The 24881-nt window shown below is 42.5% G+C and overlaps 1 protein-coding gene across 2 annotated transcripts in view; it reads left to right on the forward strand.

The window, feature by feature from the left end:
* The window catches only part of ttc7b (tetratricopeptide repeat domain 7B), a 470264-nt gene that overhangs the window by 258988 nt on the left and 186395 nt on the right, over window positions 1-24881 (forward strand). For both annotated transcript variants that reach the window (XM_072272880.1, XM_072272891.1), the window contains exon 16: window positions 9634-9750. In XM_072272880.1, the coding sequence (XP_072128981.1) occupies window positions 9634-9750 (117 nt within the window). The remainder of the gene's footprint in view (window positions 1-9633; window positions 9751-24881) is intronic.

A 24881-nucleotide genomic window follows, 5' to 3' on the forward strand; every position in this document is an offset into this window, starting at 1 on the left:
AGTCTGTGGTAAAGAAGTCAAATGCAATGTTGACATTTATTTCAAGGGGAATAGAATATAAAAGCAAGGAGATAATACTGAGCCTTTATAAGACACTAGTCAAGTTGCACTTGGAGTATTGTCAACAATTTTGGGCCCCATAATTCAGAAAGGATGTGTTGTCATTGGAGAGAGTCCACAGGAGGTTCACGAAGATGGTTCTGGGAAAAAAGTGGTTAACATATGAGGAGCGTTTGGCAGCTTTGGGCCTGTACTCACTGAAACTTAGAAGAATATGGGGGGAATCTCATTGAACCCTACTGAATGTTGGAAGGACTAGATAGGGTGTATGTGGAGAGGGTGTTTCTCATGGTGGGGGTATCCAGAACTAGAGCGCACAGTCTCAAAATTGAGGGGCAACCGTTTAGAACAGACGTAATGAGGAATTTTTTTAGCCAGAGAGTAGTAAATCTGTGGAATGCACTGACACAGACCGTGGTCGTGGCCAAGTCTGTGCATATATTTAAGGTGGAAGTTGATCATTTCCTGATCAGTCAGGGCATCAAAGGATATGGTGAGAAGGCAGGTGTATGTGGAGAGGAATCTGGGATCTGCCATGGTGGAATGGTGGAACAGACTCAGTGGGCTGAATGGCCTAATTCTGCTCCTATGTTTTATGGTCTTATGGTCTTGATTGTCATTGACATTCTAGGTGAGGCCAGATAATTCAGCAAGAATCTACAAATGCACCCTGAATGCTGTGGTTGGGCATTTACCATTTGAGACCAGTGGCTACTGGATGTAAACATGTTTAATGTTTATAGGTCTTTAACCAATACTCTATTGTAATTTATCCCTTACATTTGTGTAATAACTTTCTATATGGCCCAAAATGAATGCTTGTTAAAGTTCAGATACACTGTTTCCAGCGATCACGCATCTATCCTAGTAGCTACTTCCTCAAAAAGCTCCATTAGATTTATTAATTTCCCTTTCATAAAACCACAGACTGTGTTGACTCAGCCTAATCATGTTACGATTCTCCAACTGCCTTGTTGTCACTGCCTTGATAATGGATTTCAGTGTGTTCCCAATAACTGTTTTTGGGCTTGTCCTTCTACAGCCCTGTGTCCTTTCCTCCTCCTTGTATGAATAATTTTATTACTTACAGGGCATATTGGGTATCACTTCAGAAACCTAATAACCATTAGGTATTATATTCATGCCTATTGCTTAAAATTAGGCTGAGAAGGGACTGTCAGGCCGGCACCTTCCAGTCTCCATCCAGCTAACAGGAATCACCTGCCACTCGTTTCCAAATCTGATGACTTTCATCAGGAACTACAGCCAAATCGTTGCTCCTCTCACCTCCCTTACTAAATTACCTATCTCACTGATATCCTGGTCTGTGGCTGCAGACCACGCTTTGGAATAGCTCAAGAGACGCTTCACCACCATTCCCATTCTCCACCACTCCTTACCTTTTGTGGTGGAGGTAGATGTATCTGACATGGATGTGGGGGCCATTCTCTGCTAGTGAGGACTGTATGGGAAGACACACCCTTGTGCCTTCTCATGCAAGTTCAACTCAACACAATGCTATTATGGAGTAGGAGACAGGGAGCTACTCAGCATTAAATGGGCCTTGAAGGAATGTAGACACTGGTTGATGGGAAGCACCAAGCCCTTATTGATCTGGACTGACCAGCAGAACTTCATGTCCATACAACAGGCCCACCAACTCAACCCACGTCAGGCTTGCAGCGTCCTCTTCTTCAAGCAATTCGATTTCACTATTTCTTATCGACCAAGAACACTAAGGTGGATACCCTGACATGACAGTTCAACACGGCTGAAACAGAGATCAACCCTCAGCCCATCATCCCAGCCTTGCAGGTCCTCGCCCCGATTGTCTGGGATCTTGAGAACCAGATTCACTATGCTCTACAGCAGAAGCCTGCTCCAGCCGACACGCCTGACAACTGCATGTACGTGCTGGCCAGTGCACTCTGTGAGGCATTCCTGTGGGCCCATTCCTCACCCCTGTCCAGCCATCCAGGCCCACAACGGACTCTTGATTTTCTGCAGCGCCAATTCTGGGGGCCCACCATGATCACAGATGTACATCAGTTTGACGCTGCCTGCCCTCAATGTGCCCAGTCCAATTCCTTCAACCAGCAGCCCTCTGGACGCCTGCAGCCCATACTGGACCCCCCGCCCCCCTCCAGTGCCCATGGTTCCACATCGCCATGGATTTTATCACAGGGTTACCACCTTCCGATAGCACCACTAGTGACAGTTGTGGACCAGTTCTCCAACTGTAGTTGGCCTCCATGGTTTTCCTTGGGACATTGAGTTGGACTTTGGCCCACAATTCATCTCCTGCTTCTGGGGTGCCTTCTGCTCCCTCCTCCACACTTCAGTGAGTTTGTCCTCTGACTATCATCCACAGACAAACAGAAAGAGCCAATCAGCAAATGGAGAAGTTTCTGTGATGCTTTGCCACCTCTCAGCCTTCCACACGGAAGGAATATCTTCTCTGGCCCAAGCTGTTCCACAATTTACACACATCCTCTGCTACAGGTATGTTATCCTTTGAAGTGCTTCAAGTGCTACCAACCACAGTTGTTCCCTGCAGAGGAGCCAGTGGGGGAGGTTCTGTTCATCAAGGCCTTGGCTCACAGATGCCAGAATGCTTGGAAGAGGGCAGAGGGCCTCCTAGCTGTCAGCCATACCGACTGCTATCAGGCTAACCACCATCTGCATCTAGTGAGACTATTCTGGCCTGGGAACATCGTCTGGCACTCCATCCGAGATCTTCCCCTGCGCACTGACTCCCACAAGCTTTTGACCTTGTTCGTTATCCCTTTAAGAGTACCCATTGCATCAACCCAGTCACCTACCTTCTCCAGCAGCCACTGTACCTCAGGATCACACCTACTGTACCTTCCACATGTCCTGCCTCAAGCTCCTGGTCCATGGACCACCCAACCCACCTGAGCCTGCACCTCCAGAACAAAGCATGGTAGAAGGTCGTCCAGTGCGCACAGTTTGCTGGATGATGGATTCATGTCATTGTGGATGGGGTGTGCAGTACCTGGTCAACTGAGAATGATATGACTGGGTGTAGAAGTCTTGGATGCCATCCAGTTTCCTCTTTGATCCAATGTTCTTTGAGGAGTATCACTGAACTCATCTAGATCACCCTGGGCCATCGGGTGCCAGCCGCAGGGGGGGAGGGGGTTCTTGTCAGGCCTGCATAGACAGGCACCTTCCAGTCTCTACCCTGCAAGAGCCACCTGCCAGTCGTTTCCAGCTCATCACCTGTAGCCTATTTAAACCCAGCTCTCATCTACAGACCTTTGTTCACCCATCAAACCAGCCAGCCTCAAAAAGTTGCTCCTTGTCTTCGGTTACTTTGTTGCCTTGTTGTGTTAAGTATCTATTCTCTCTGGTTTTGTGGCCCTTTGCGGCTTGTTATTTTGCAGTTTATTAGTAAAATATTATTTTACTGCTAAATCCTCATCTACATTTCAGATGACCCATTCATAGGACCTGGGACTTGCTGGTGAGGGTGGCAATTTAGAGACAACATCTAGAGGCACTCATCCTACAGTGCCAGTGACCCGTGTTCAATTCCTGCTACTGTCTGTAAGGAGTTTGCATGTTCTCCCTATGACCGCGTGGGTTTCCTCTGGTCACGCCAGTTTTCTCCCAAAGACATAGGGGCTAGTAGGTTAGCTGGTCACATTGGTGCAATTGGGCAGCGTACACTCATTGGTCCAGAACAGCCTGTTACGGTGCTGCATCTTTAAAATTAACAAAAAAAAAGAAAATAAAGCTGACAAGTCTCTTTACTTGAAGAATAGTGGACAACTTGGATGTTTAAACAGTGTGGGAGTTTTATCTTTTTACTCTTACTAATGCTATCTTTTAAATATTAAATTTTAAATTTCAGGCCAGCCTTTACTAATTTAAATTTCCCATCTGCTATGGTGAGATTCAAACTGCAGTCATCAATCCAGCTGCCAGTCCAGTTAATTTGTCATTCCCCTGCTGAAAGGTTTTGCAGCCCCAAGGTTTGAGTTGGCAACCATCTGATTCAGACAAGGGAACTGCACCCACTGAGCGAAACGGACACTTACAGATATAATCTACAAACGTTTGTACAAATATCCCTATAATAGCTTTTGTGGAGGGTTCAGAGAAGGTTCACAAGAATGAACCTGGGAAAGAAAGGGTTAACATATAAGGATTGTTTAATGGCTGTGGCTCATACCTGCTCGAGTTTAAGAAGAATGAGGGGGAGCCCATTGAAACCTATTGAATACTGAAAGGCTAGAGTGGATGTGGAACAAATGTTTCCAATAGTGGGATAGTCTAGGACCAGACGGCACTGCCTCAGAATAGAAAGGTATCCCCTTAGTACAGAGATGAGAAGGAATTTCTTTAGCCAGGGGTTGAAGAATCTGTGGAATTAATTTCCAAGGATGGCTGTGGAGGCCAAGTCATTGATATATTTAAAGCAGAGGTTGATAGTTGTCAAAGCTTATGGGGAGAAGGTGGGGGAATGCAGAAGAGAAGGATAATAAATCAGCCACAATGGAATGGATGAGCAGACTAGTTGGCCCAAATGGCCTAGTACTGCTGCTATATTTTATGTAATGATTCAGGACAACCCCCCACGCTGAGCACCATTAAGATCAGATTTATTATCACTGAACTGTCTGACATGAAATCTGATCCGTTGTCCAGCAATGACCGCAGATCAGCGTAGACTGATAAGTATATAGAACATAGAACACTTCGGCAGTGTACAGATTCTTCGGCCCACAATTTTATGCTGACCTTTTAACCTTCTCCAGAATCAATCTGACCCTTCCAACATAGCTCTCCATTTGCCTTTCATTTATGTGGCTATTTAAGAGTCTCTTAAATGTCATAGAGAAGTACAGCACAGAAACAGGCCCTTTGGCCCATCTAGTCCATGCCAAAACTATTTAAACTGCCTGCTCCTATCAATCTACACCAAGAGCGTAACCCTCCATACCCCTACCATCCAGGTACCTATCCAAACTTCTCTTAAATGTTGAAATCGAGCTCACATGCACCACTTGTGCTGGCAGCTGATTCCACACTCTCATAACCCTCTGAGTGAAGATGTTTCCCCTCATGTTCCCCTTGAACTTCTCACATTTCATTCTTAGCCCATGACTTCTGGTTATAGTCTCAGTGGAAAAAGCCTGCTTGCATTTAGCCTATCTATACCCCTATCAAATCTCTTCTCAATCTTCTATGTATGTTCTAAAGAATACAGTCCTAACGTATTCAATCTTTCCTTATAACTCAGGTCCTCGAGACCAAACAACATCTTTGTAAATTTTCTCTGCTATTTCAACCTTGTTTACGTCTTTCCTGTAGGAAAACTGCACTTAATATTCCAAATTAGGCTTCATCAATGTCTTTTACAACTTGAACATAACATCCCATTTCCTGTACTCAGTACTTTGATTTATGAAGGCCAATGTGCCAAAAGCTTTCTTTACATATCTATCTTCCTGTCACACAACCTTCAATGAACTATGGACCTGTATTTCCAGATCCCTTTGTTCTATTGCACTCCTCGGTACTCTGCCATTCACTGTGTAAGACCTACCCTGGTTGGTCCTACCGAAGTGCAAAACCTCACACTTGTCTGCGTTAAATTCCAGCTAACGTTTTTCAGCCCATTTTTCCAGCTGATGCAGATCCCTCTGCAAGCCATGATAGCCTTCTTCACTGTCCACTACATCCCCAATCATGGTGTCATCTGCAAATTTGCTGATCCTGCTAACCACATTATCATCCACATCATTGATATAGATACTTTATACTTTATTGTTGCCAAACAGTTGATACTAGAACGTACAATCATCACAGCGATATTTGATTCCGCACTGCGTGCTCCCTGGAGTACAAATCGATAGTAAATATTAAAAATTTAAATTATAAATCATAAATAGAAAAGGGAAAGTAAGGTAGTGCAAAAAAACCGAGAGGCAGGTCCGGATATTTGGAGGGTATGGCCCAGATCCGGGTCAGGATCCGTTCAGCTGTCTTATCACAGTTAGAAAGAAGCTGTTCCCAAATCTGGCCGTACGAGTCTTCAAGCTCCTGAGCCTTCTCCCGGAGGGAAGAGGGACAAAAAGTGTGTTGGCTGGGTGGGTCGTGTCCTTGATTATCCTGGCAGCACTGCTCCGACAGCGTGCGGTGTAAAGTGAGTCCAAGGACGGAAGATTGGTCTGTGTGATGTACTGGGCTGTGTTCACGATCTTCTGCAGCTTCTTCCAGTCTTGGACAGGACAACTTCCATACCAGGTTGTGATGCACCCTAGAAGAATGCTTTCTATGGTGCATCTATAAAAATTAGTAATGGCAAACAACAAAACACCCAGCACTGATCTCTGCAGCACACCACTAGTCACAGGCCTCCAGTCAGAGAGGCAACCCTCTACTACCACTTTCTGGCTTCTCCCATGAGTCAATGTCTAATCCAATTTACTACTTCATCTTGAATGCCGAGCAACCGAACCTTTTTGACCAACCTCCCATGCGGGACCTTGTCAAGTGACTTACTAAAGTCCATATAGACAACATTCACTACCTTGCCTTCATCCACTTTCCTGGTAACTTCCTCGAAAAGCTCTACAAGATTGGTTAGACATAACCTACCATGCAAAGCAACATAGCCCTCTCCTACAATTACACATTTAGTCCAGCAGTCGTGGAGCATACGGATCCCTTCTTTGTAGAAGTCGGCGTTTTGGACCTGCAGAAGTGGTCCACAGCAGGGGTGATTGATAAGTTTGTGGCCTAATGTAGAAGGCGATGAGTTATACAGCTCTCGTTACATGTACGTGCAGTTCAACTCTTTGAGTGATTACGCAGAAAGTTTGAAGTTAATAACTCATCTCCTTCTACCTTAGGCCACGAACTTATCAATCACCCCTGTTGTGGACACTTTCTGGAAGTCCAAGATCCGTAAGCTCCATGACCGCTGGACTAAGTGTGTAAATGTAGGAGGGGGCTATGTTGAAAAATAAATGTGCTAGGTTTTCTAAGATTGACTCCTTCTACCTTGGGCCACGAACTTATCAATCACCCCTGGTATATGTCTGGTCTCTTAGAATACTGTCCAATAACTTTCCCACAACTTATGTCAGACTCACCAGCCTATAATTTCCTGGTTTATGTTTAGAACCTTTTTAAACAGCAGAACAACATTGGCTATCCTCCAATTCTCTGTATTTCTCCTGTCACTTTGGATAGAACCATAGGACATTACAGCACAGAAACAGGCCTTTTGGCCCTTCTTGACTGTGCCGAACCATTTTTCTGCCTAGTCCCACTGACCTGCACCTGGACCATATCCCTCCATATACCTCTCATCCATGTACCTGTCCAGGTTTTTCTTAAATGTTAAAAATGTTTTAAATATCTCTGCAAGGGCCCTGGCATTTTCTTCATTTGCCTCCTATAGGGTCCAAGGGAACACCTTGTCAGGCCCTGGTGATTTATCCATCCTGATTTGCCTCACCTTTTCCTCTGTAATCTGTACAGGGTCCATGAAGTTGATGCTGCTTTGCCTCACATCTATAGTCTCTGTATCTGTGTTCTGGATAAAGACAAATGCAAAGAATTCATTAAAGATCTCTCCTATATGTTTTGGTGCCACGCAAGAACTACCATTCTGGTCTTCCAGAGGACCAATTTTGTCCCTTGCAATCCTTTTGCTCTTAACGTATCTGTAGAATCCCCGAGGTTCTCCCTCACCTTGTCTCCTAGAGCAACTTCATGCTTTCTTATAACCTTCCAAATTACTTTCTTAAGTGTTCTTTTTCATTTCTTATACCCCATAAGTTACTCATTTGTTCCTACCTGCCCTTACCTGCTACGCACCTCTTTTTTTCCTCCTAACTAGGACCTCAATATCTATTGAAAACCAAAATTCTCTACAATTTTTATTTTTACATTTTATTCTGACAGGCACATACAAGCTTGATCTCCAGACAGCATCTTGGTACATCTCCTCTGCACCCTCTCTAAAGCTCCCACATCATTCCTATAAAGAGGTGACCAGTATTGAAAACAATATTCCAGAAGTGGTCTAACCAGGGTTTTTTAGAGCTGCAACATTACCTCGCAGCTCTTGAACTTAATCCCCAATTGATGAAGACCACTATATCAACTTGTGTGTCAGCTTTGAGGTATCTATGGATGTGCACGCCAAGATTCTGTTCCTCACATTGTTGAGAACCCTGCCATTAACTCTGCACTTTGCTTTCAGGTTCAGCCTTCCAAAGTGTATAAGTTAAAATGAGTCACATTGTAATTCCATCTGCAGTTATATAATTCCAGGTACAGTGACCCTTGGTTAGGAAAAGCTAAGCTTGGGAGTCCACTCTTGGGCACTGTTTGGTTCTACTACATGGATATTGGTATCCAGCTGTAATGGTCCAGCAATTCAGGAACTGCACAACTCTCAGAGAATGGGCTCATGCACGAAGAGCCCTAATTAAGAAGAGCTGGACAATATCTGTAAACCATATTCTTTCTGGAATCACCATCTGGCCAGAATTACTAGAAACAGGGGCCTTGACATTTTTCAGTACCTCTCATTCACCGTGATAAACTCCTTTACCTTAATGTAAAAAAAATCAGAAAACATTGAAAACAGCAGTTAGTGGGACACATAGGGGACGAAGGGTCTCGGCCTGAAACGTCGACTGTACCTCTTCCTAGAGACGCTGCCTGGCCTGCTGTGTTCACCAGCAACTTTGATGCATGTTGCTGGGGGTTGATAGTGCTTTCTTTGCTATTTACCCTCATTTCTGATTCACATTAATATAAAATATTTCATTAATATATAATATTTAAAGAAATAAAAAAGTCCAAGGCATTTCACAGGTGCACAATCTGACATGGTTTGACACTGTTAAGACAAATAGCAAAAGATTTTATCAAAGACTGATTTAAGAAGTGTCTTAAAGGAGAAGAAAGGGGAAGAAAAGCTTAATGAGATGTTTCTAAAGCTTATTAAGTTCATTGTTAGTTACAAGAAATATCCATATGCGACTTCCAAACATGATTGGCTCTTACCCTACTAAAGATTTTTAAAGATTATCTTTATTTGTCACATGTACATTGAAACATCGAAACATACAGTGAAATGCATCGTTTTGTGTCAACACCAACAGTCTGAAGATGTACTGGGGCAGCCCACTACTGTCGCCATACTTCTGGTGCTAACATAGCATGCCCATATCTTATTAACCCTAACCCATACATCTTTGGAATGTAGGAGGAAACCGGGGCACCCACAGGAAACCCACGTGGTCACGGGGAAAATGTATAAACTCCTTACTGACAGTGATGCTGGTGCTGTAAAGTGTTACACTACCTGCTGCACTACCATTTTAAGACATAGGAGCACAATTAGCCATTTGGTTCATCGAGTCTGTCTGCCATACGATCATGACTGATTTATTTTCCCTCTCAACCCCTGCCTTGATCACATAGCTTTATTGAAGAGCTGCCAGAAGCACATTAGGCTGAATAGATTGCCGCTGTTCTGCAAAATTCTCTGAGGGTCATTTATATGTTCTTTCTTTTTAGATTACTGTTCACTAAAGTAAAGCTGGAATCAGTGTGCAGGGGCCCTGATGAAGCTCTGGTCACCTGTAAGCACATGCTGCAGATCTGGAAATCATGCTACAAGCTCACCAACCCCAGGTATGTAAACGGTCCTTCTGATATATGAGGATAATGTCTTTGCAAATGAATGGAGAATAAATGAGGGAAACTTCATAGCTACACTCTGTAGCCACTTTATTAGGGACACCTGTACACCTGCTCATTAATGTAATTATCTAATCAGCCAATTATGTGGCAGCAACTCAATGCATAACAGTACACGGGATGTGGGCATTGCCAGCTAAGCCAGCATTTGTTGCCCATCATAGTTGCCCTTGAGAAGGTGGTGATGAGCTGCCTTCTTGAACCACTGCAGTCCCTGTGGTGTAGGTATGCTCACAGTGCTGTTAGGGAGGGAATTCCATGACTTTGACTCAATGACAATGAAGGAATAGCGATATATTGGAGGGGGATTTCCAAGTGGTGGTGTTCCCAGGTATCTGCTGTTCTCATCCTTTTAGATGGTAGTGGTCGTGGGTCTGGAAGGTGTTGCCTTAGGACTTTGATGTGTTGTTGCAGTGCATCTTGTAGATAGTACACACTGCTGCAAATATTCATCGATGGTGGAGGAATTGGATACTTGTGGAAGGGGTACCAATCAAGTGGGCTACCTTGTACTGGATGGTGTCAAGCTTCTTGAGTGTTGATGGGCTGCACTCATCCAGGCAAGTGGCGAGTATTCCATTACACTCCTGACCTGAGCCTTGTAGATAGTCAGGAGGTGAGTTACACTCCACCAGATTCATAGCCTTTGATCTGCTCTAGTAGACCTGTCCAGTTTCCTATCAATGGTAACCCCCTGGATGTTGATAGTAGGGGATTCAGTGATGGTGATGCCACTGTTGTTGTTCAGACCAAACATCAGAATGGGGAAGAAATAAGATCTAAGTGATTTTGATTGTTGGTGCCAGATGGGGTGATTTGTGTATCTCAGAAATTGCTCATCTCCTAAGGATTTTCACACACAAGTCTCTAGAGTTTATAGAGAATGGTGCAAAAAACAAGAAATATCCAGTGAGTGGCAATTCTGAGTGGAAAAACATCTTGTTAATGAGAGAAGTCAAAAGAGAATGGCCAGACTGGTTCAAGCTGACAGGAAGGCAATAATAACTCAAATAACCACGCGTTACAGCAGTGGTGTACAGAAGAGTGTCTCTGAAAGTACAACATGCCGAACTTTGAAGTGGATGGGTTACAGCAGCAGGAGACCAAGAACGTGTGCTCAGTGACCACTTTATTAGATTCTGGAGGCACCTAATGAAGTGGCCACTGAATTTATGATTTGTATGTTTATATACAGAGTGGGGTCCCTCACCTCTGCCCCTCTAACCGTCAACCCAGGAGCCCCCCAGGGCTGTGTCCTAACCCCCTCCTTTACTCTCTGTATACCCATGATTGTGTCACTACCAACAACTCCAATCTACTAATTAAATTTGCAGATGATACTACATTGATTGGTCTTATCTCAAATAATAACGATGCAGCCTACAGAGAAGTCATCACCCTGACACAGCGGTGTCAAGAAAACAACCTCTCCATCAATGTTGCAAAAACAAAGGAGCTGGTTGTGGATTACAGGAGGTACAGAGACAGGCTCACATCTGTTGACATCAATGGATCTGGGGTTGAGAGGGTGAAAAGCTTTCAGTTCCTCAGTATACATATCACCAAGGACCTTACTTGATCTGTACATACTGACCGTATGGTGGAAAAAAGCACAACAGCGTCTCTTTCACCTCAGACGGTTGAAGAAGTTTGGCATGAGTCCCCAAATCTTAAGAGCTTTCTAAAGGGGCACAAGTGAGAGCATCCTGACTGGCTGTATCCCTCTCCCCCTCCTACTTTCAAATCTCTTACTAGCTCTTCTTTCAGTTAGTCCTGATGAAGGGTCTCAGCCTGAAACGTCGATTGTACCTCTTCCTAGAGATGCTGCCTGGCCTGCTGCATTCACCAGCAACTTTGATGTGTGTTGGCTGTATCAGTGCCTGGTATGGGAACTGTACTTCCCTCAATCGCAGGGCTCTGCAGAGACAGGTGTGGACAGCCCAGCGCATCTGTAGATGTGAACTTACCACTATTCAGGACATTTACAAAGATAGGTGTGTAAAAAGGGCTCGAAGGAATATTGGGGATCCGAGTCACCCAAACCACAAACTGTTCCAGCTGCTACCATCCGGGAAACGGTACCACAGCATAAAAGCCAGGACCAACAGGCCATCAGACTGATTAATTCACATTGACACAATTGTATTTCTAAGCTATACTGACTGTTCTGTTATATATCTTACTGTACATTAATTACTATAATTTGCACATTGCACATTCAGACAGAGATGTAAAGATTTTTACTCCTCATATATGTGAAGGATGTAAGAAATAAAGTCAACTCAATTCAATTAAATTGAAAAAATACCATGGAAGGGTTTTAGTCTGCCGCATGGAATTAAGGAATGAACAGAGCCTTTAACTATCCCTTCTACTTTACCTTTACACTCCATAACTCAAAAACAATTGCTTTCTTAAGACAAGAGCACTTTCAGTGATGTACTTGGGAAGTGCCCTTGTGCTGGAAGTAGGGTAACCATTTGGGCATTCAGAATCTTAGAAATGGCAGTGACGGAAGGGACATGACAATGGAGGAAAATTCACTGGGGCACAGTGGACTATGGTGATATAACCATGAATTATGTACACCCACTTAGTATTTCTTTGAGGAAAATCAGGCAAATAGATATGCAAGAAGTCCACAATCCATAATTCCTCATTTGGCAGCCTTGCTGCAGATGGGTTTTCATGTTTTTAGATGAAGACACAAATATTACTGCAGGTACAGGGATGTTTTGATGTGAATAGTTTGGTGAGGTTACATGAGAGGGTGGACATGGCCCAAGATGACACGTGATACATAGTGATGTTTTGCAGGCAGTTCACAAAACTACACGATAAGCTTCTCCTGAATTATGATCACTGCAATCCACTGCTAGTAATTTCTATTTTAGAAATGTACTTTTTAACCGTCTAAATGAAGTAACAATTTTACAATCTCCTGAAGGATTCGTCAAACTTGGCTCATGGTATGGCACCTTGAAGTGGATGAGGGTTGGCCATCGACGGAAGTAAAAGCACTGGGGCAGACTTTCTCTTTACCTCTTGTTCTAAAAGGTCGCCCCTCAATTTTGAGGCTGTGTCCTCTAGTTTTGGATATGCCCACCATAGGAAATATCCTCTCCACATCCATTTTATCTAGTCCTTTCAACATTCAGTAGGTTTCAATGAAATCCCCCTCCCCCACATTCTTCTAAATTCCCATGAGTACAGCCCCAAAGCTGCCAAACGCTCCTCATATATTAACCCCTTCATTCCTGGAATAATCCTTGTGTACATCCTCTGGACTCTCTCCAATGACAGCACATCCTTTTTGAGATATGAGGCCCAAAACTGTTGACAATATTCCAAGTGTGGCCTGACTAGTATCTTATAAAGCTTCAGCATTATCACCTTGCTTTTGTATTCTATTCCCCTTGAAATAAATGCCAACTTTGCATTTGCCTTCTTTACCACAGACTCAACCTGTAAAATAACCTTCTGGGAGTCTTGCACAAGGACTCCTAAGTTCCTCTGACATTTGAATTTTCTCCCCATTTAGATAATAGTCTGCACTATTGTTCTTTTTTACCAAAATGTATTATTATACATTAACCAACACTGTATTCATCTGCCTCTTTCTGGCACATTCTTCCAATTTGTCTTAAGTCCTGCTGCAATCGCATTGCCTCCTCAGCACTACCTACCCCTACCTTTCAGCTTTGGCGGAAATATCAACTCCTCTAAACTTTCCCTCAAAGATCTTAAAGCAATGCTGAGACCCAACTGAATTTTGATCAATCCAACCCTTCCCTTTTACATAGCCTTCCATTTTTCTATCATCTAAGTGCCTACCTAGGAGTTTCTTAAATGCCCCTAATGTATCTGCCTCTACCATCACCTCTTGCAGTGTATAGAAAAGTAATTTGTGTAGAGGATATGAAGAGTCTGCAGAGATATATAGATAGGTTAAGTGAGTGGGCAAATGTCTGTCAGGTGGAACAGAATGTTGGTAAATGTGAAGCCATCCACTCTGGAAGGAAAAGTAGAAGATCAGATTATTATTAAAATGGTGAAATACTACAGTGTGATGTGCAGAGAGACCTTGGAGTGCTTGTGTCTGAATTGAAAAAGGAGGTTGTCTTACAGGTGCAAAGAATTATCAAGAAGACAAATGAGACTTTGGTCTTCATTGCTAGAGGGATTGAATTTAAGATTAGGGAGGCTATGATGCGGTTGTACAGGGTTCTGGTGAAACTGCGCCTGGAGTACTGCATGCATTTCTGGTCTACTTACTTGAGGAAAGATATACTGGCTTTGGAGGCATTGCAGAGGAAGTCCACCAGATTGTTTCTGGAGATGAGGAGGTTAGCCTGTGAGGAGAAATTGAGTCTTATGGACTATACTCACTAGAATTCAGAGGAATAAGAAGAGATCTTATATAAATATATAAAATTATGAAAAGGATGGATAGGAGAGTTGGTTCTCTAATAACTGAGACTAGAACTAGGTGGCATAGCCTCAAGATTTGGGGACGTATATTTAGCACAGAGATGAGGAGAAACTGCTTTTACCAGAGAGTAGTGAATCTATCGAATTGTCTGTCCAGGGAAGCAGTAGAGACTACCTCATTAAATAGTTAAAACACAGTTAGATAGATTTTGTATAGCAGGGAAATTAAAGGGTTATGGGGAAATGGCAGGTAGGTGGAGCTGAGTCTATGGCCAGATCAGCCATATGTTATTGAGAACTCTCCCGCCGTCTCCCCTTCTCTCTCCACCCTTATAACGTACCTCTTTGGCTTTTATTCCCATGTCTTGATGTCCCCTCACATATCAAATTCTGATTGTTAGCAATTCTGTGAAGTGCCTCATGATGATTCACAGTAACAAAGTGCTCTATAAATGCAGTTTGCTGTTATTTCTCCCCTCAATGTGCTTTAAAGATATCACCTGGCTTGCAATTGTTTCCTCCAGTCCCAGCAATCTCAGCTGTGTGTGAAATTAGCCGCCTTCCCTGTCTGCACCATCCCCATCAGGCCACCCATATTACTCCTTTTTAATCTGGTGCACATCAGCTGGATTTCTGTTTTGCTGAAATTTATGTTGCATCTTTGTGTTTATTTCCTCCCACTAACAAAATCAGAGCTGTGCAGAATACTTCCTCTGCCAAGAGTGCTATATTGTGTCGTTGCCAAAATCTCCTCTTGCTAATTCTTTGCAGGTTAATTTAACAATTGCAAACTTTAGTGGGCTGCACACTCCGTACCCATTTACAACACTTGGTGGACAGAGGAATTATGTTGCTAGACTGGCAGATAGAGTTCTGGAGCACTGGGGCAGATGGGAACTTTATTTACATAATTAAATAAAGCTGACATTAAAAAAAACTGGCCTCAGTAATGGTAACCACAAATCTATTGTAGCAAAACCCCTTTGGTTCACTTCAAAAAATCTACCATCCTCATTTTGACCACCCAACATGTGCCTCCAGACCCACTTAAATGAAAACAGTACAAGTACCTTCGCTCACCTAAACTCTGAACTGATTTCACAACATCCCAACTCACTTCAAGCAGTCTACAACTCATGTTTTTTGTATTATTTGTCATTTTATTTACACAATTTCTTCCTTTGAAAAAGTGGTTATTTGTCAGTCTTTATGTATAAGTAGTTCTTCATAGATTCTATTGTATTTATTTATTTTCCTGTGAATGCCTGCAAGAAAATTAATCTTAAGGTAACACAGGTTGAATACCCCTTATCCAAAATGCTTGGGGCTCAAAGTGTTCCAGATTTCAGATTTTTTTTTAGATCTTTGGAATATATAATGAGATAGGTTGGGATCGCCATAATTTCCGACAGAATTTATGTGCAACTAGTAAACAGTCTTTGTTCATCACACATATGTACTTAACAGTAAAAATCATTACATACCATTAATATAATGAAAATATAATGTGTGCATAATAACAAAAGCAGCACAGCAGCATCGGGAAAATACCTGAATCAGCTGTTGAACAACAAACAATGACAGGCTTTCAGTCTCTGCCTATGATGTCGTGTTTTGATTAACAGGTGATAGTACACAGTATTTGTAGTTTTCTTTTTTTAGGTTTTATGTAAAGTATAAAAACGATCAGCATTGTAGATTTGCTGTGGTATTAGATTTTCATCAGCGATGATCTTTGCTAACTCATCGAATTTCTCTGCTGCTTTGTGATCTTAAAAAATTTAATGTTGTGCCTTTTCTTAAGTTTCTGAACCAGCCTGCTGAATATTCACAATTACCTTCAATTTTCAGTTTGTCAAGATAGATCTTTGCTTGTTTCATAGTTAGCATACTGTTAAGATGCATATGTTCACTCCGATGCTGAGGAATACATTCATTCAATGCACAATCAAGATCTTCATTGTTACTTCATGGAATATTTTTCTATTTTTTATTAACTTCTGTTAATTACAGATGTGAGCTCACTTCTCTAAACTGTCTGTGGTGCGCAGAGACCTGCACATCACCTGGGAACCCTGTAGCACCTTGTGGAATTTTCCACTTGTGAGATTTCGGAGATTTTTAGATTTTGGAATTTCAGATAAGGGGTCTGTCTGTCTGTCTAGGTACCATATCCGATGCGGACGTTGGTGACCATGGTTTTCCATATAGATCTATCCTTCGTTCTTTGGATGACTTCCATTTCCTCGATGTGTAGCCACCTGGCTATGCTTTTGATGTACATAAGCCGAGGTCTTCCTCTAGGCATACTCCCCTCAATCTTTCCAGAGAGTATGAGTTTTTCTATTTCATCTTTCCGCATGATGTGTCCTAGGAATCTGAGTTGTCTTTCTCTTATTGTTGGTATGAGTGATTGAATTGCTTGGGCTCTTCTGATAACTTCTTCACTTGATGTCTGTGTCGTCCATGATACTTTTAACATTCTCCTGTAGAACCATAATTCAGCTGCATCTAGTCTCTTTTCCATTGCTGGAGAAATGGTCCAACATTCACTTCCATAAGTCAGGATGAATAAATAGCACTGCAGTATTCTGTTTTTAGTGTACGTGCTCATCTTTCTGTCTGTTAATATGGTCTCCATTTTTTTGGAAAGCTTCTTTCACCATTGCTATTCTGTATTTGACATCTGTGTTGCACCTTCCATTACTTGTTATTAGGCTGCCAAGATATTTGAATTTGTTGACTTGTTTGATGTTTGTATTTCCGATCTTGATCACACATTGTGGGATGTTTGTCTTTCTGGAGGTGACCATGCTTTCTGTCTTCTTGGTGTTGATTGAGAGGCCTCTGCGATTACTTTCTGCTGCCACTATAGTGAGTAGTTCTTGAAGTTTTGTTTCTGAGTCAGCTATTAGTACGATGTCATCAGCATATCTGATGTTATTTATATTATGGCCTCCAATTGTTAATCCTTTGATGTCTTTGATACTTCTCAAGATAAGGGGTACTCAACCTGTATATGGTGACACATACATACATACATACTTTGATAATATATTGTTCTCGACTTTGACCATAAGACCTAGGAGCAGAATAGGCCATCTGGCCCATCGAGTCTGCTCTACCATTCAATCATGGCTGATACTTTTTTCTCCTCCTCAACCCCAGTTCTCAGCCTTCTCCCCGTAACCTTTGATGCCATGTCCAATCAAGAACCTATCAATCTCTACCCAATGACCTGGCCTCCGCAGTTGCATGTGGTAACAAATTTCTCCGCATCTCTGTTTTGAAAGGGTGCCCCTCTATCCTGAGGCTGTATCCTCTTGTCTTAGACTCTCCCACCATGGGAAACATCCTTTCCACACCTACTCTGTCTAAGCCTTTCAACATTCATAAGGTTTCAATGAGATCCCCTTCATCCTTCTGTATTCCAGTGAGTACAGGCCCAGAGCTATCAAACGTGCCTCATATGATTACCCTTTCATTCCTGGAATCATCCTTGTGAACCTCCTCTGGACCATCGCCAATGCCAGCGCATCTTTTCTAAGATGAGGGGCCCAAAACTGTTCGCAATATTCAAGGTGACGCCTCACCATCACATCCTTGCTCTTGTATTCTAGACCTCTTGAAATGAATGCTAACATGGCATTTGCCTTCCTCACCACCGACTCAACCTGTAAGTTAACCTTTAGGGTGTACTGCACAAGGACTCCCATGTCCCATCTCAGATTTTTGGATTTTCTCCCCGTTTAGAAAATAGCCGGCGCATTTATTTCTATTACCAAAGTGCATGACCATGCATTTTCCAACATTGTATTTCATTTGCCACTTTCTTGCCCATTCTCCTAATCTAAGTCCTTCTGCATTCTACCTGTTTCCTCAACACTACCTGCCCCTCTACCGATCTTCGTATCAACTGTAAACTTTGCAACAAAGCCATCTATTCCATCATCTAAATTGTTTATATACAGCATAAAAGGAGGTGGTCCCAACACCTACATCTGCGGAACACCACTAGTCACTGGCAGCCAACCAGAAAAGGAACCTTTTATTCCCACTCACTGCCTCCTACCAATCAGCCAATGCTCTAACCTTGTTAGTAACTTATCTGTAATACCATGGCCTCTTAACTTGGTATACAGCCTTATGTGTGGCACCTTGTTAACCAATTTCACGTCACATGCCGGTGATAATAAACCTGATTCTGATTCTGAAGGCCTTCTGAAAGTCCAAATATGCAACATCCACTGCATCCCCTTTATCTATCCTCCTTGTAATCTCCTCAAAGAATTGCAACAGGTTCATCAGGCAGGATTTTCCCTGAAGGAAACCATCCTGACTTTGTACTATCTTGTCCTTTGTCACCTCGTACTCCATCACCTCATCCTTAACAATTGACTCTTAACATCTTACCATCCACTGAGGTCAGGCTAACTGGTCTATAATTTCCTTTCTGCTGCCTTTTTCCTTTCTTAAAGAGTGGAGTGACAATTGCAATTTTCCAGTCCTCTGGCACCATGCCAGAGTCCAATGATTTTTGAAAGATCATTTCTAATGCTAATGCTAACTGCATTTCATTGGCTTTGTATCTGTACTTGGCACAATGACAATAAAGCTGAATCTAATCTAATCTAATGCCACCACAGTCAACAACGCTAACTCTTTCAGAACCCTGGGGTGCAGTTCATCTGGTCAGGGTGACTTATGTACCTTTAGGTCTTCTAGCTTTTTGAGCACCTTCTCGCTTGTAATAGTAACTGCACTCACTTCTCTTCCTTCACACACTACAACATAAGGCATACTGCTAGTGTCTTCCACAGTGAAGGCTGATGCACAATACTTATTTAGTTCATCAGCCATTTCCTTGTCCCCTTTCTTATTTCTCCTGCCTCATTTTCTAGTAGTCCTATGTCCACTCTCATTTCTCTTTTATTTATAACATACTTGCAAAAACTTTTACTATCCACTTGATATTATTTGCTAGCTTGCTTTTATGTTTCATCTTTTCCCTTCTAATGATTTTTTTAGTTGCTCTCTGTAGGTTTTTAAAAATCTCCCAATCTTCTGTCTTCCCACTAAATTTTGCTTTATTGTATGCCCTTACTTTTGCTTTTACAATAGCTTTGACTTCTCTTGTCAGCCATGATTGTTCTATTTTACCATCTGAGTATTTCTTCATTTTTGGAAATGTCCTGCACCTTCCTCATTTTTCCCAGAAATGCATGCCATTGCTGCTCTGCTGACATCCCTGCCAGCAGCTCCTTCCAATTTACTTTGGCCAACTCCTCCCTCATACCACTGTAATTTCCCTTAATCCACTGAAGTACTGCTACATCAGACTTTACTTTCTCCCTATCACGTTTCAAGTTGAACTCAGCCACATTGTGACCATTGGTTCCTAAGGGTTCTTTTACCTTAAGTTTCCTAATCGCCTCTGCTTCATTACGTAACACCCAATCCAGTGTAGCTGATCCCTAGTAGGCTCAACAACAAACTGCTCTAAAAAGCCATCTCTTAGGCATTCAACAAACTCACTCTCTTGAGATCCATTACCAACCAGCTTTTCCCAATTGATCTGCATGTTAAAATCTCCCATGACTACCATAACATTGCCCTTTTGACTCACATTTCTATTTCCTGCTGTGATCTGTGGTCCACCTTCCAGCTACTGTTGGGAGGCCTGTATATAACTGCCATCAATGTCCTTTCACCCTTGCTGTTTCTTAACTCAACCCACAAGGATTCAACATCTTCCGATCCCATGTCACATCTTTCTACTGATTTGATGCCATTCTTTACCAGTAGAGCCACACCAACCCCTCTGCCTACCTTCCTATCCCTCCAATATAACATGTAACCTTGGATAGTCAGCTCCCAACTACAGCCATCCTTCAGCCACGATTCAGTGATAGCCACAACATCATACCCGGCAATCTGTAATAGTGCAACAAGATCATCCACCTTATTTCTTATACTACACACTTTTAGATACAACACCTTGAGTACTTGTATTTGCTGTCCTTCCTGATTATGCATCCCTAATGTTTTGATACTCAGCCTGTTGGCTGCAACTAAGTCCCATCACCTGCCTTCCCTTCCTGACAGCCTGACTGCACGTTATCTTTACTTTATTACCGTCCATCCTATCCTGAGTCCCTTCACTCCGGTTCCCACCCCCTTGCCAAATTAGTTTAAACCTCCCCTCTGCAAAAGCTCTAACAAATCTGCCCATGAGAATATTGGTCCCCCTCGGGTTCAGGTGCAACCCATCACTTTTGAACAGGTCATAGAAGAGATCCCAATGATCCAAGAACCTGAAGCCCTGCCCCTGCACCAGCTTCTCAGCCACGCATTTATCTGCCAAATCATCCTGTTTCTACCCTCAGTGGCGTGTGGCACAGGCAGCAATCCAGCACAGTACAGACCCTTCGGCCCCCAAAGTTGTGGCAAACTTTAACCTACTCTTAGATCAACCTAATGCTTCCTTCCCACATAGTCCTTCATTTTTTTCTTTCATTATCGAAGAGTGTCTTGAGTGCCCCTGTTGTATCTGGCTCTACCACTACTCCTGGGCAGTGCATTCCATGCACCCATAAAGAGCTATGTGAAAACCCTACCTCTGACATTTCCTCAAACTTTTCTCCACTAACTTCAAATGGATGTCATCTTGTTAGGGAGTAGTCATGGAGCACTACAGCACAGGAACAGACTCTTCACACCGTGCTGAGCTGTTATTCTGCCTAATTCCATCACCCCGCCCTGGACCATAGCACTCCATACCCCTCCCATTCATTTCCTTATCCAAATTTCTCTTAAATTATTTACCTCTCGGTAAATAGGGTTAATTATTCGATGTTTTCACTTCCGATGGAGTCTATGTTCTATGACTGAATAAATTTTAAAAATGTCCTCTAATCTGTTTGCCATTCAAGGCAATCATAGTTGGTCTATGAGTTAACTGCGCGTAACAAAAATCAGCTAGAATATTTGAGATAGCTTCAGTTATCTTTTGAGAAACAGAATTCCAAACTTGTGCTTACCTTCAGCATATCTCAGGAGGAATCATAAAGTAAGCAGAAGTTGGAAAGAATCAGCATTACACAATATTGTACTGAACCATTTAAATTAGTAATCAAACTACACAATCTCCATATCTTTCCATTTCCTCATAAATATATGCCTATCTAAGCAACTGTTAAAAGTCCCCATTGTATCTGCCTCTACCACCTCCCCAGACAGCACTTTCCAGGCACCCACCACTCACTGTTGAAAAACATTTGCTCCTCACTTCTCCTTTGAAAGTACCCCCCTCACCTTAAATACATAGCCATAGACATTTCAGCCCTGGGAAAAAGATACTGTCTGCCTACACTATCTATGCCTCTCAATCTTATAAGTCACTAACATATCTCTCTTTAGCCTCCGAAGCTCCAGTGAAACAACCCAAGTTCGTCCAGTCTCTCATCAGAGTACATGCCCCCGCATTCACACAACATCCTGGTAAACCTCTTCTGCATCCTCTCCAAAGCCTTGACATTCTTCCCATACTGGGGCAACCAAAACTATATGCAATACTCCAGATGTGGCTTAGCAGGAGTTTTATAAAGGTGCAACATAACTTCCTGAATTTTGAACACAATGCCTAAACTAATAGTGGTAAGCATGCCATATGCCTTCTTAACCACCCTATCAATCTGTGCAGCCACTTTCAGGGAACTATGAACTTGGACCACAAGATCCCTCTGCTCATCAACACTGTTTGAGGTCTTGCCCTTAACACTGTACTTCTTATCCCCGAGTTCCACTTGCGCGAATTCAACCAACTGCGAATCGAGAAAACCCGGAAGTGCTCTTCCAGCACTTGTTGTTCGAACATGTACAGACTTTTTTTTCTTGTCATTATTCCCTAAACAATGCAGTATAACAACTATTTTACATGGCACTTACATTGTATTAGGTATTATAAGTAATCTAGAGATGACTTAAAGTATACGGGAGGATGTGCGTAGGTTATCGTGGATCGGGATCGGGAAAAAAACGGGAGTTCTCTTACTAAGTAAGTCGGAACAGGTACATCCGATGTTATTTAGCGTCAGTTAGTCAAACGTTTGTCTTAGTATTTAGCATATATTTTACCTTTCTATGCATATAAAACACTTAACAAACGTATGTTTCAGCACCGGGTCGGGAGCGGAAGTTCACGAGTTCGATCCAGTGACAGACCACTCCCGAGCACGCTCTCCATCCCTGCCGGGTTGATGTGAAGGATCAAAAACCCAAAACCCCAAAACCCAATAATTAAACCACTGCATTGCTTAGTAATAATTGTAGCTTTCATCGGGGCAGGGCTTTTCGCACTTTATCCTTTAAAATTGTTCCAATCGTTGACCGACTGTAGCCTAACTTTTCCAATGACCGATGGCGTTTCACCTCTTTCTGATTGCTTTATTATTTCCACTTTATTTTCAATCGTGATCGTGATTATTTTTGAGAACAGAAACACTGCGGATTCAGAGCTCCTCCGCCGAGTCCTGATATCCACCGCACTGAAACAGGTTAAATAAGGTCTGGGGGTCCTGAGGTCCACCGCATTAAGACAGGTTGAGTAAGGGACTTGAGCATCCACGTTTTTTGGTATCTGCGAGGGTCCCGGAACCAATCCCTCGCAGATAAGGAGGGCTGACTGTACTGTCTCTTTACATTTGATCTCCCAAGGTGCAACATTTCACATTTTGCTGGATTAAACTCCATCTGCCATTTCTTCACCCATATCTGCCTATGATCTATATCCCACTGTATCTTTTACCAGTCTTTTGTGCTATCCACAACACCGCCAATCTTCATATCAGTTTGCAAACTTACTAACCCACCTATCTACATTTTCATCTAGGTCATTTATATACATCACAAACGCAGAGATCCCAGTGCAAATTCCTGCAAAACATCACTATTCACAGACCACCAGCTAGAATAAGTCCCTTTGACCACTACCCTCTAATCTATGAGCAAGCTAGTTCTGAATCTAAACAGCCAATTCACCATGGATCTCATGCCTCTTAATCTTCTGGATGAGCCTGCCTTGAGGGACCTTGTCAATCACCATACTAAAATCCATGTAAGCATCCATTACTCTACCTTCATCAATTGCCCTCGTTACCTCATTAAAAATCTCAATCAAGTTACTAAAATGCCATGCATTAGGCCAGGTTTTTGAAATGCTCATATATCCCATCACAAAGAATTCTGTGTAGTAACTTCCCTGCCACTGATGTGAGACTCACCAGTCTGCAGTTTCCAGGATTATCCTTGGTTCCCCTCTTGAATTATGGAACAACATTGGCTACTCACCAGTCCTCCAGGACCTCGCCTGTGGCTAGAGAGGACACGAAGATATTGGTCAAGACCCCAGCAATCTCATCCCTTGCCTCTCTCAATAAACTGGGCTATATTCCATCAAGTTTTGGGGGCATCCACCTTACTGCTCTTTAAGAGGCCCAACAGTATCTCCACATTTATGTCAAAATGCCATCGCATATTAATATGTTCAGCACTGATCTTCCTATCCTCCACTTTCTCCTCCTTGGTAAATACCTGAAATAAAGTAGTTATTAAGGACCTCATCGACATCCTCCACATCCAAGAAAATGCTCCCTAGTTATCCTCTTGCTCTTAATGCATGTATAGAATGCCTTGGGATTCTCTTTAATCGTACTTGCCAGGGACTTTTCATGGCCCCTGCTGGTTTTCCTAATTTCATTCTTAAGTTCTTTCTGGCTTTTATATAACCCTCAAGGGTTCTGTTTGATTCTAGCTTCCTAAGATTTAGATACTTTTCTTTTATCTTCTTGACTAAATTCATCACTTCTCTCAACGTACGAGGTTCTATTACATTGCCATCCTTGTCCTTCCTTCTGACTGGAATATTGCTGCTTTGTACTCTGTGCGGTTGGTTTTTAAACACATTCCACATTGTCAGAGGTAGACTTGGTCAAAAACAGCTGTTCCCAATTAACTTTCCCAAGTTTCTGCCTAATGCTCTCATAATTTGCCTTTCTCCAGTTTAATACACTCTCATAAGGTCCATACTTACCATTATCTATTGGTAACTTAAAACTTAAACAGTTGTGGTCACTGTTCCCTAACTGCTCACACACTGAAAGGTCTGTCACCTGCCAGGCTCATTACCTAACACCAGATCCAGTTCAGCCCCTCCTCTTATTGGACTATCTAAATATTGATTTAAGAAACCCTCCTGGACAATTTGGTGAATTAGAAATGCACAAAGATTCAGAGAAATCAGGTGGTAATTTTAGTAGTTTACCCAAGGAAAATCTGAACCATAACCCCAAATGATAAGACATTGGAATCAGAGTCAGGTTTATTTTCACTTACTTATATAACAAGAAGATTGTTGCTTTGCAGTGCTACATGACTCTATGAGACATGATGGAAGTGGAACGTCAGTTACAGTTAGAACCACATTGCAGAGGATTTTTATTTAACTTTGAGAGAGCAGGATATCATTCAAAGATTTAACTTACAGTTTGGTACAAACCAAAATAGCCTACAAGAGAAGTCAGACACTCCTGCTGCAGGCTGGTGAATGCATTTTGCAGTGAAGAGTTGGGCTGAAA

Source organism: Mobula birostris, chromosome 1, assembly GCF_030028105.1.
Source record: "Mobula birostris isolate sMobBir1 chromosome 1, sMobBir1.hap1, whole genome shotgun sequence".
In the NCBI taxonomy this organism is placed as follows: Eukaryota; Metazoa; Chordata; class Chondrichthyes; order Myliobatiformes; family Myliobatidae; genus Mobula; species Mobula birostris.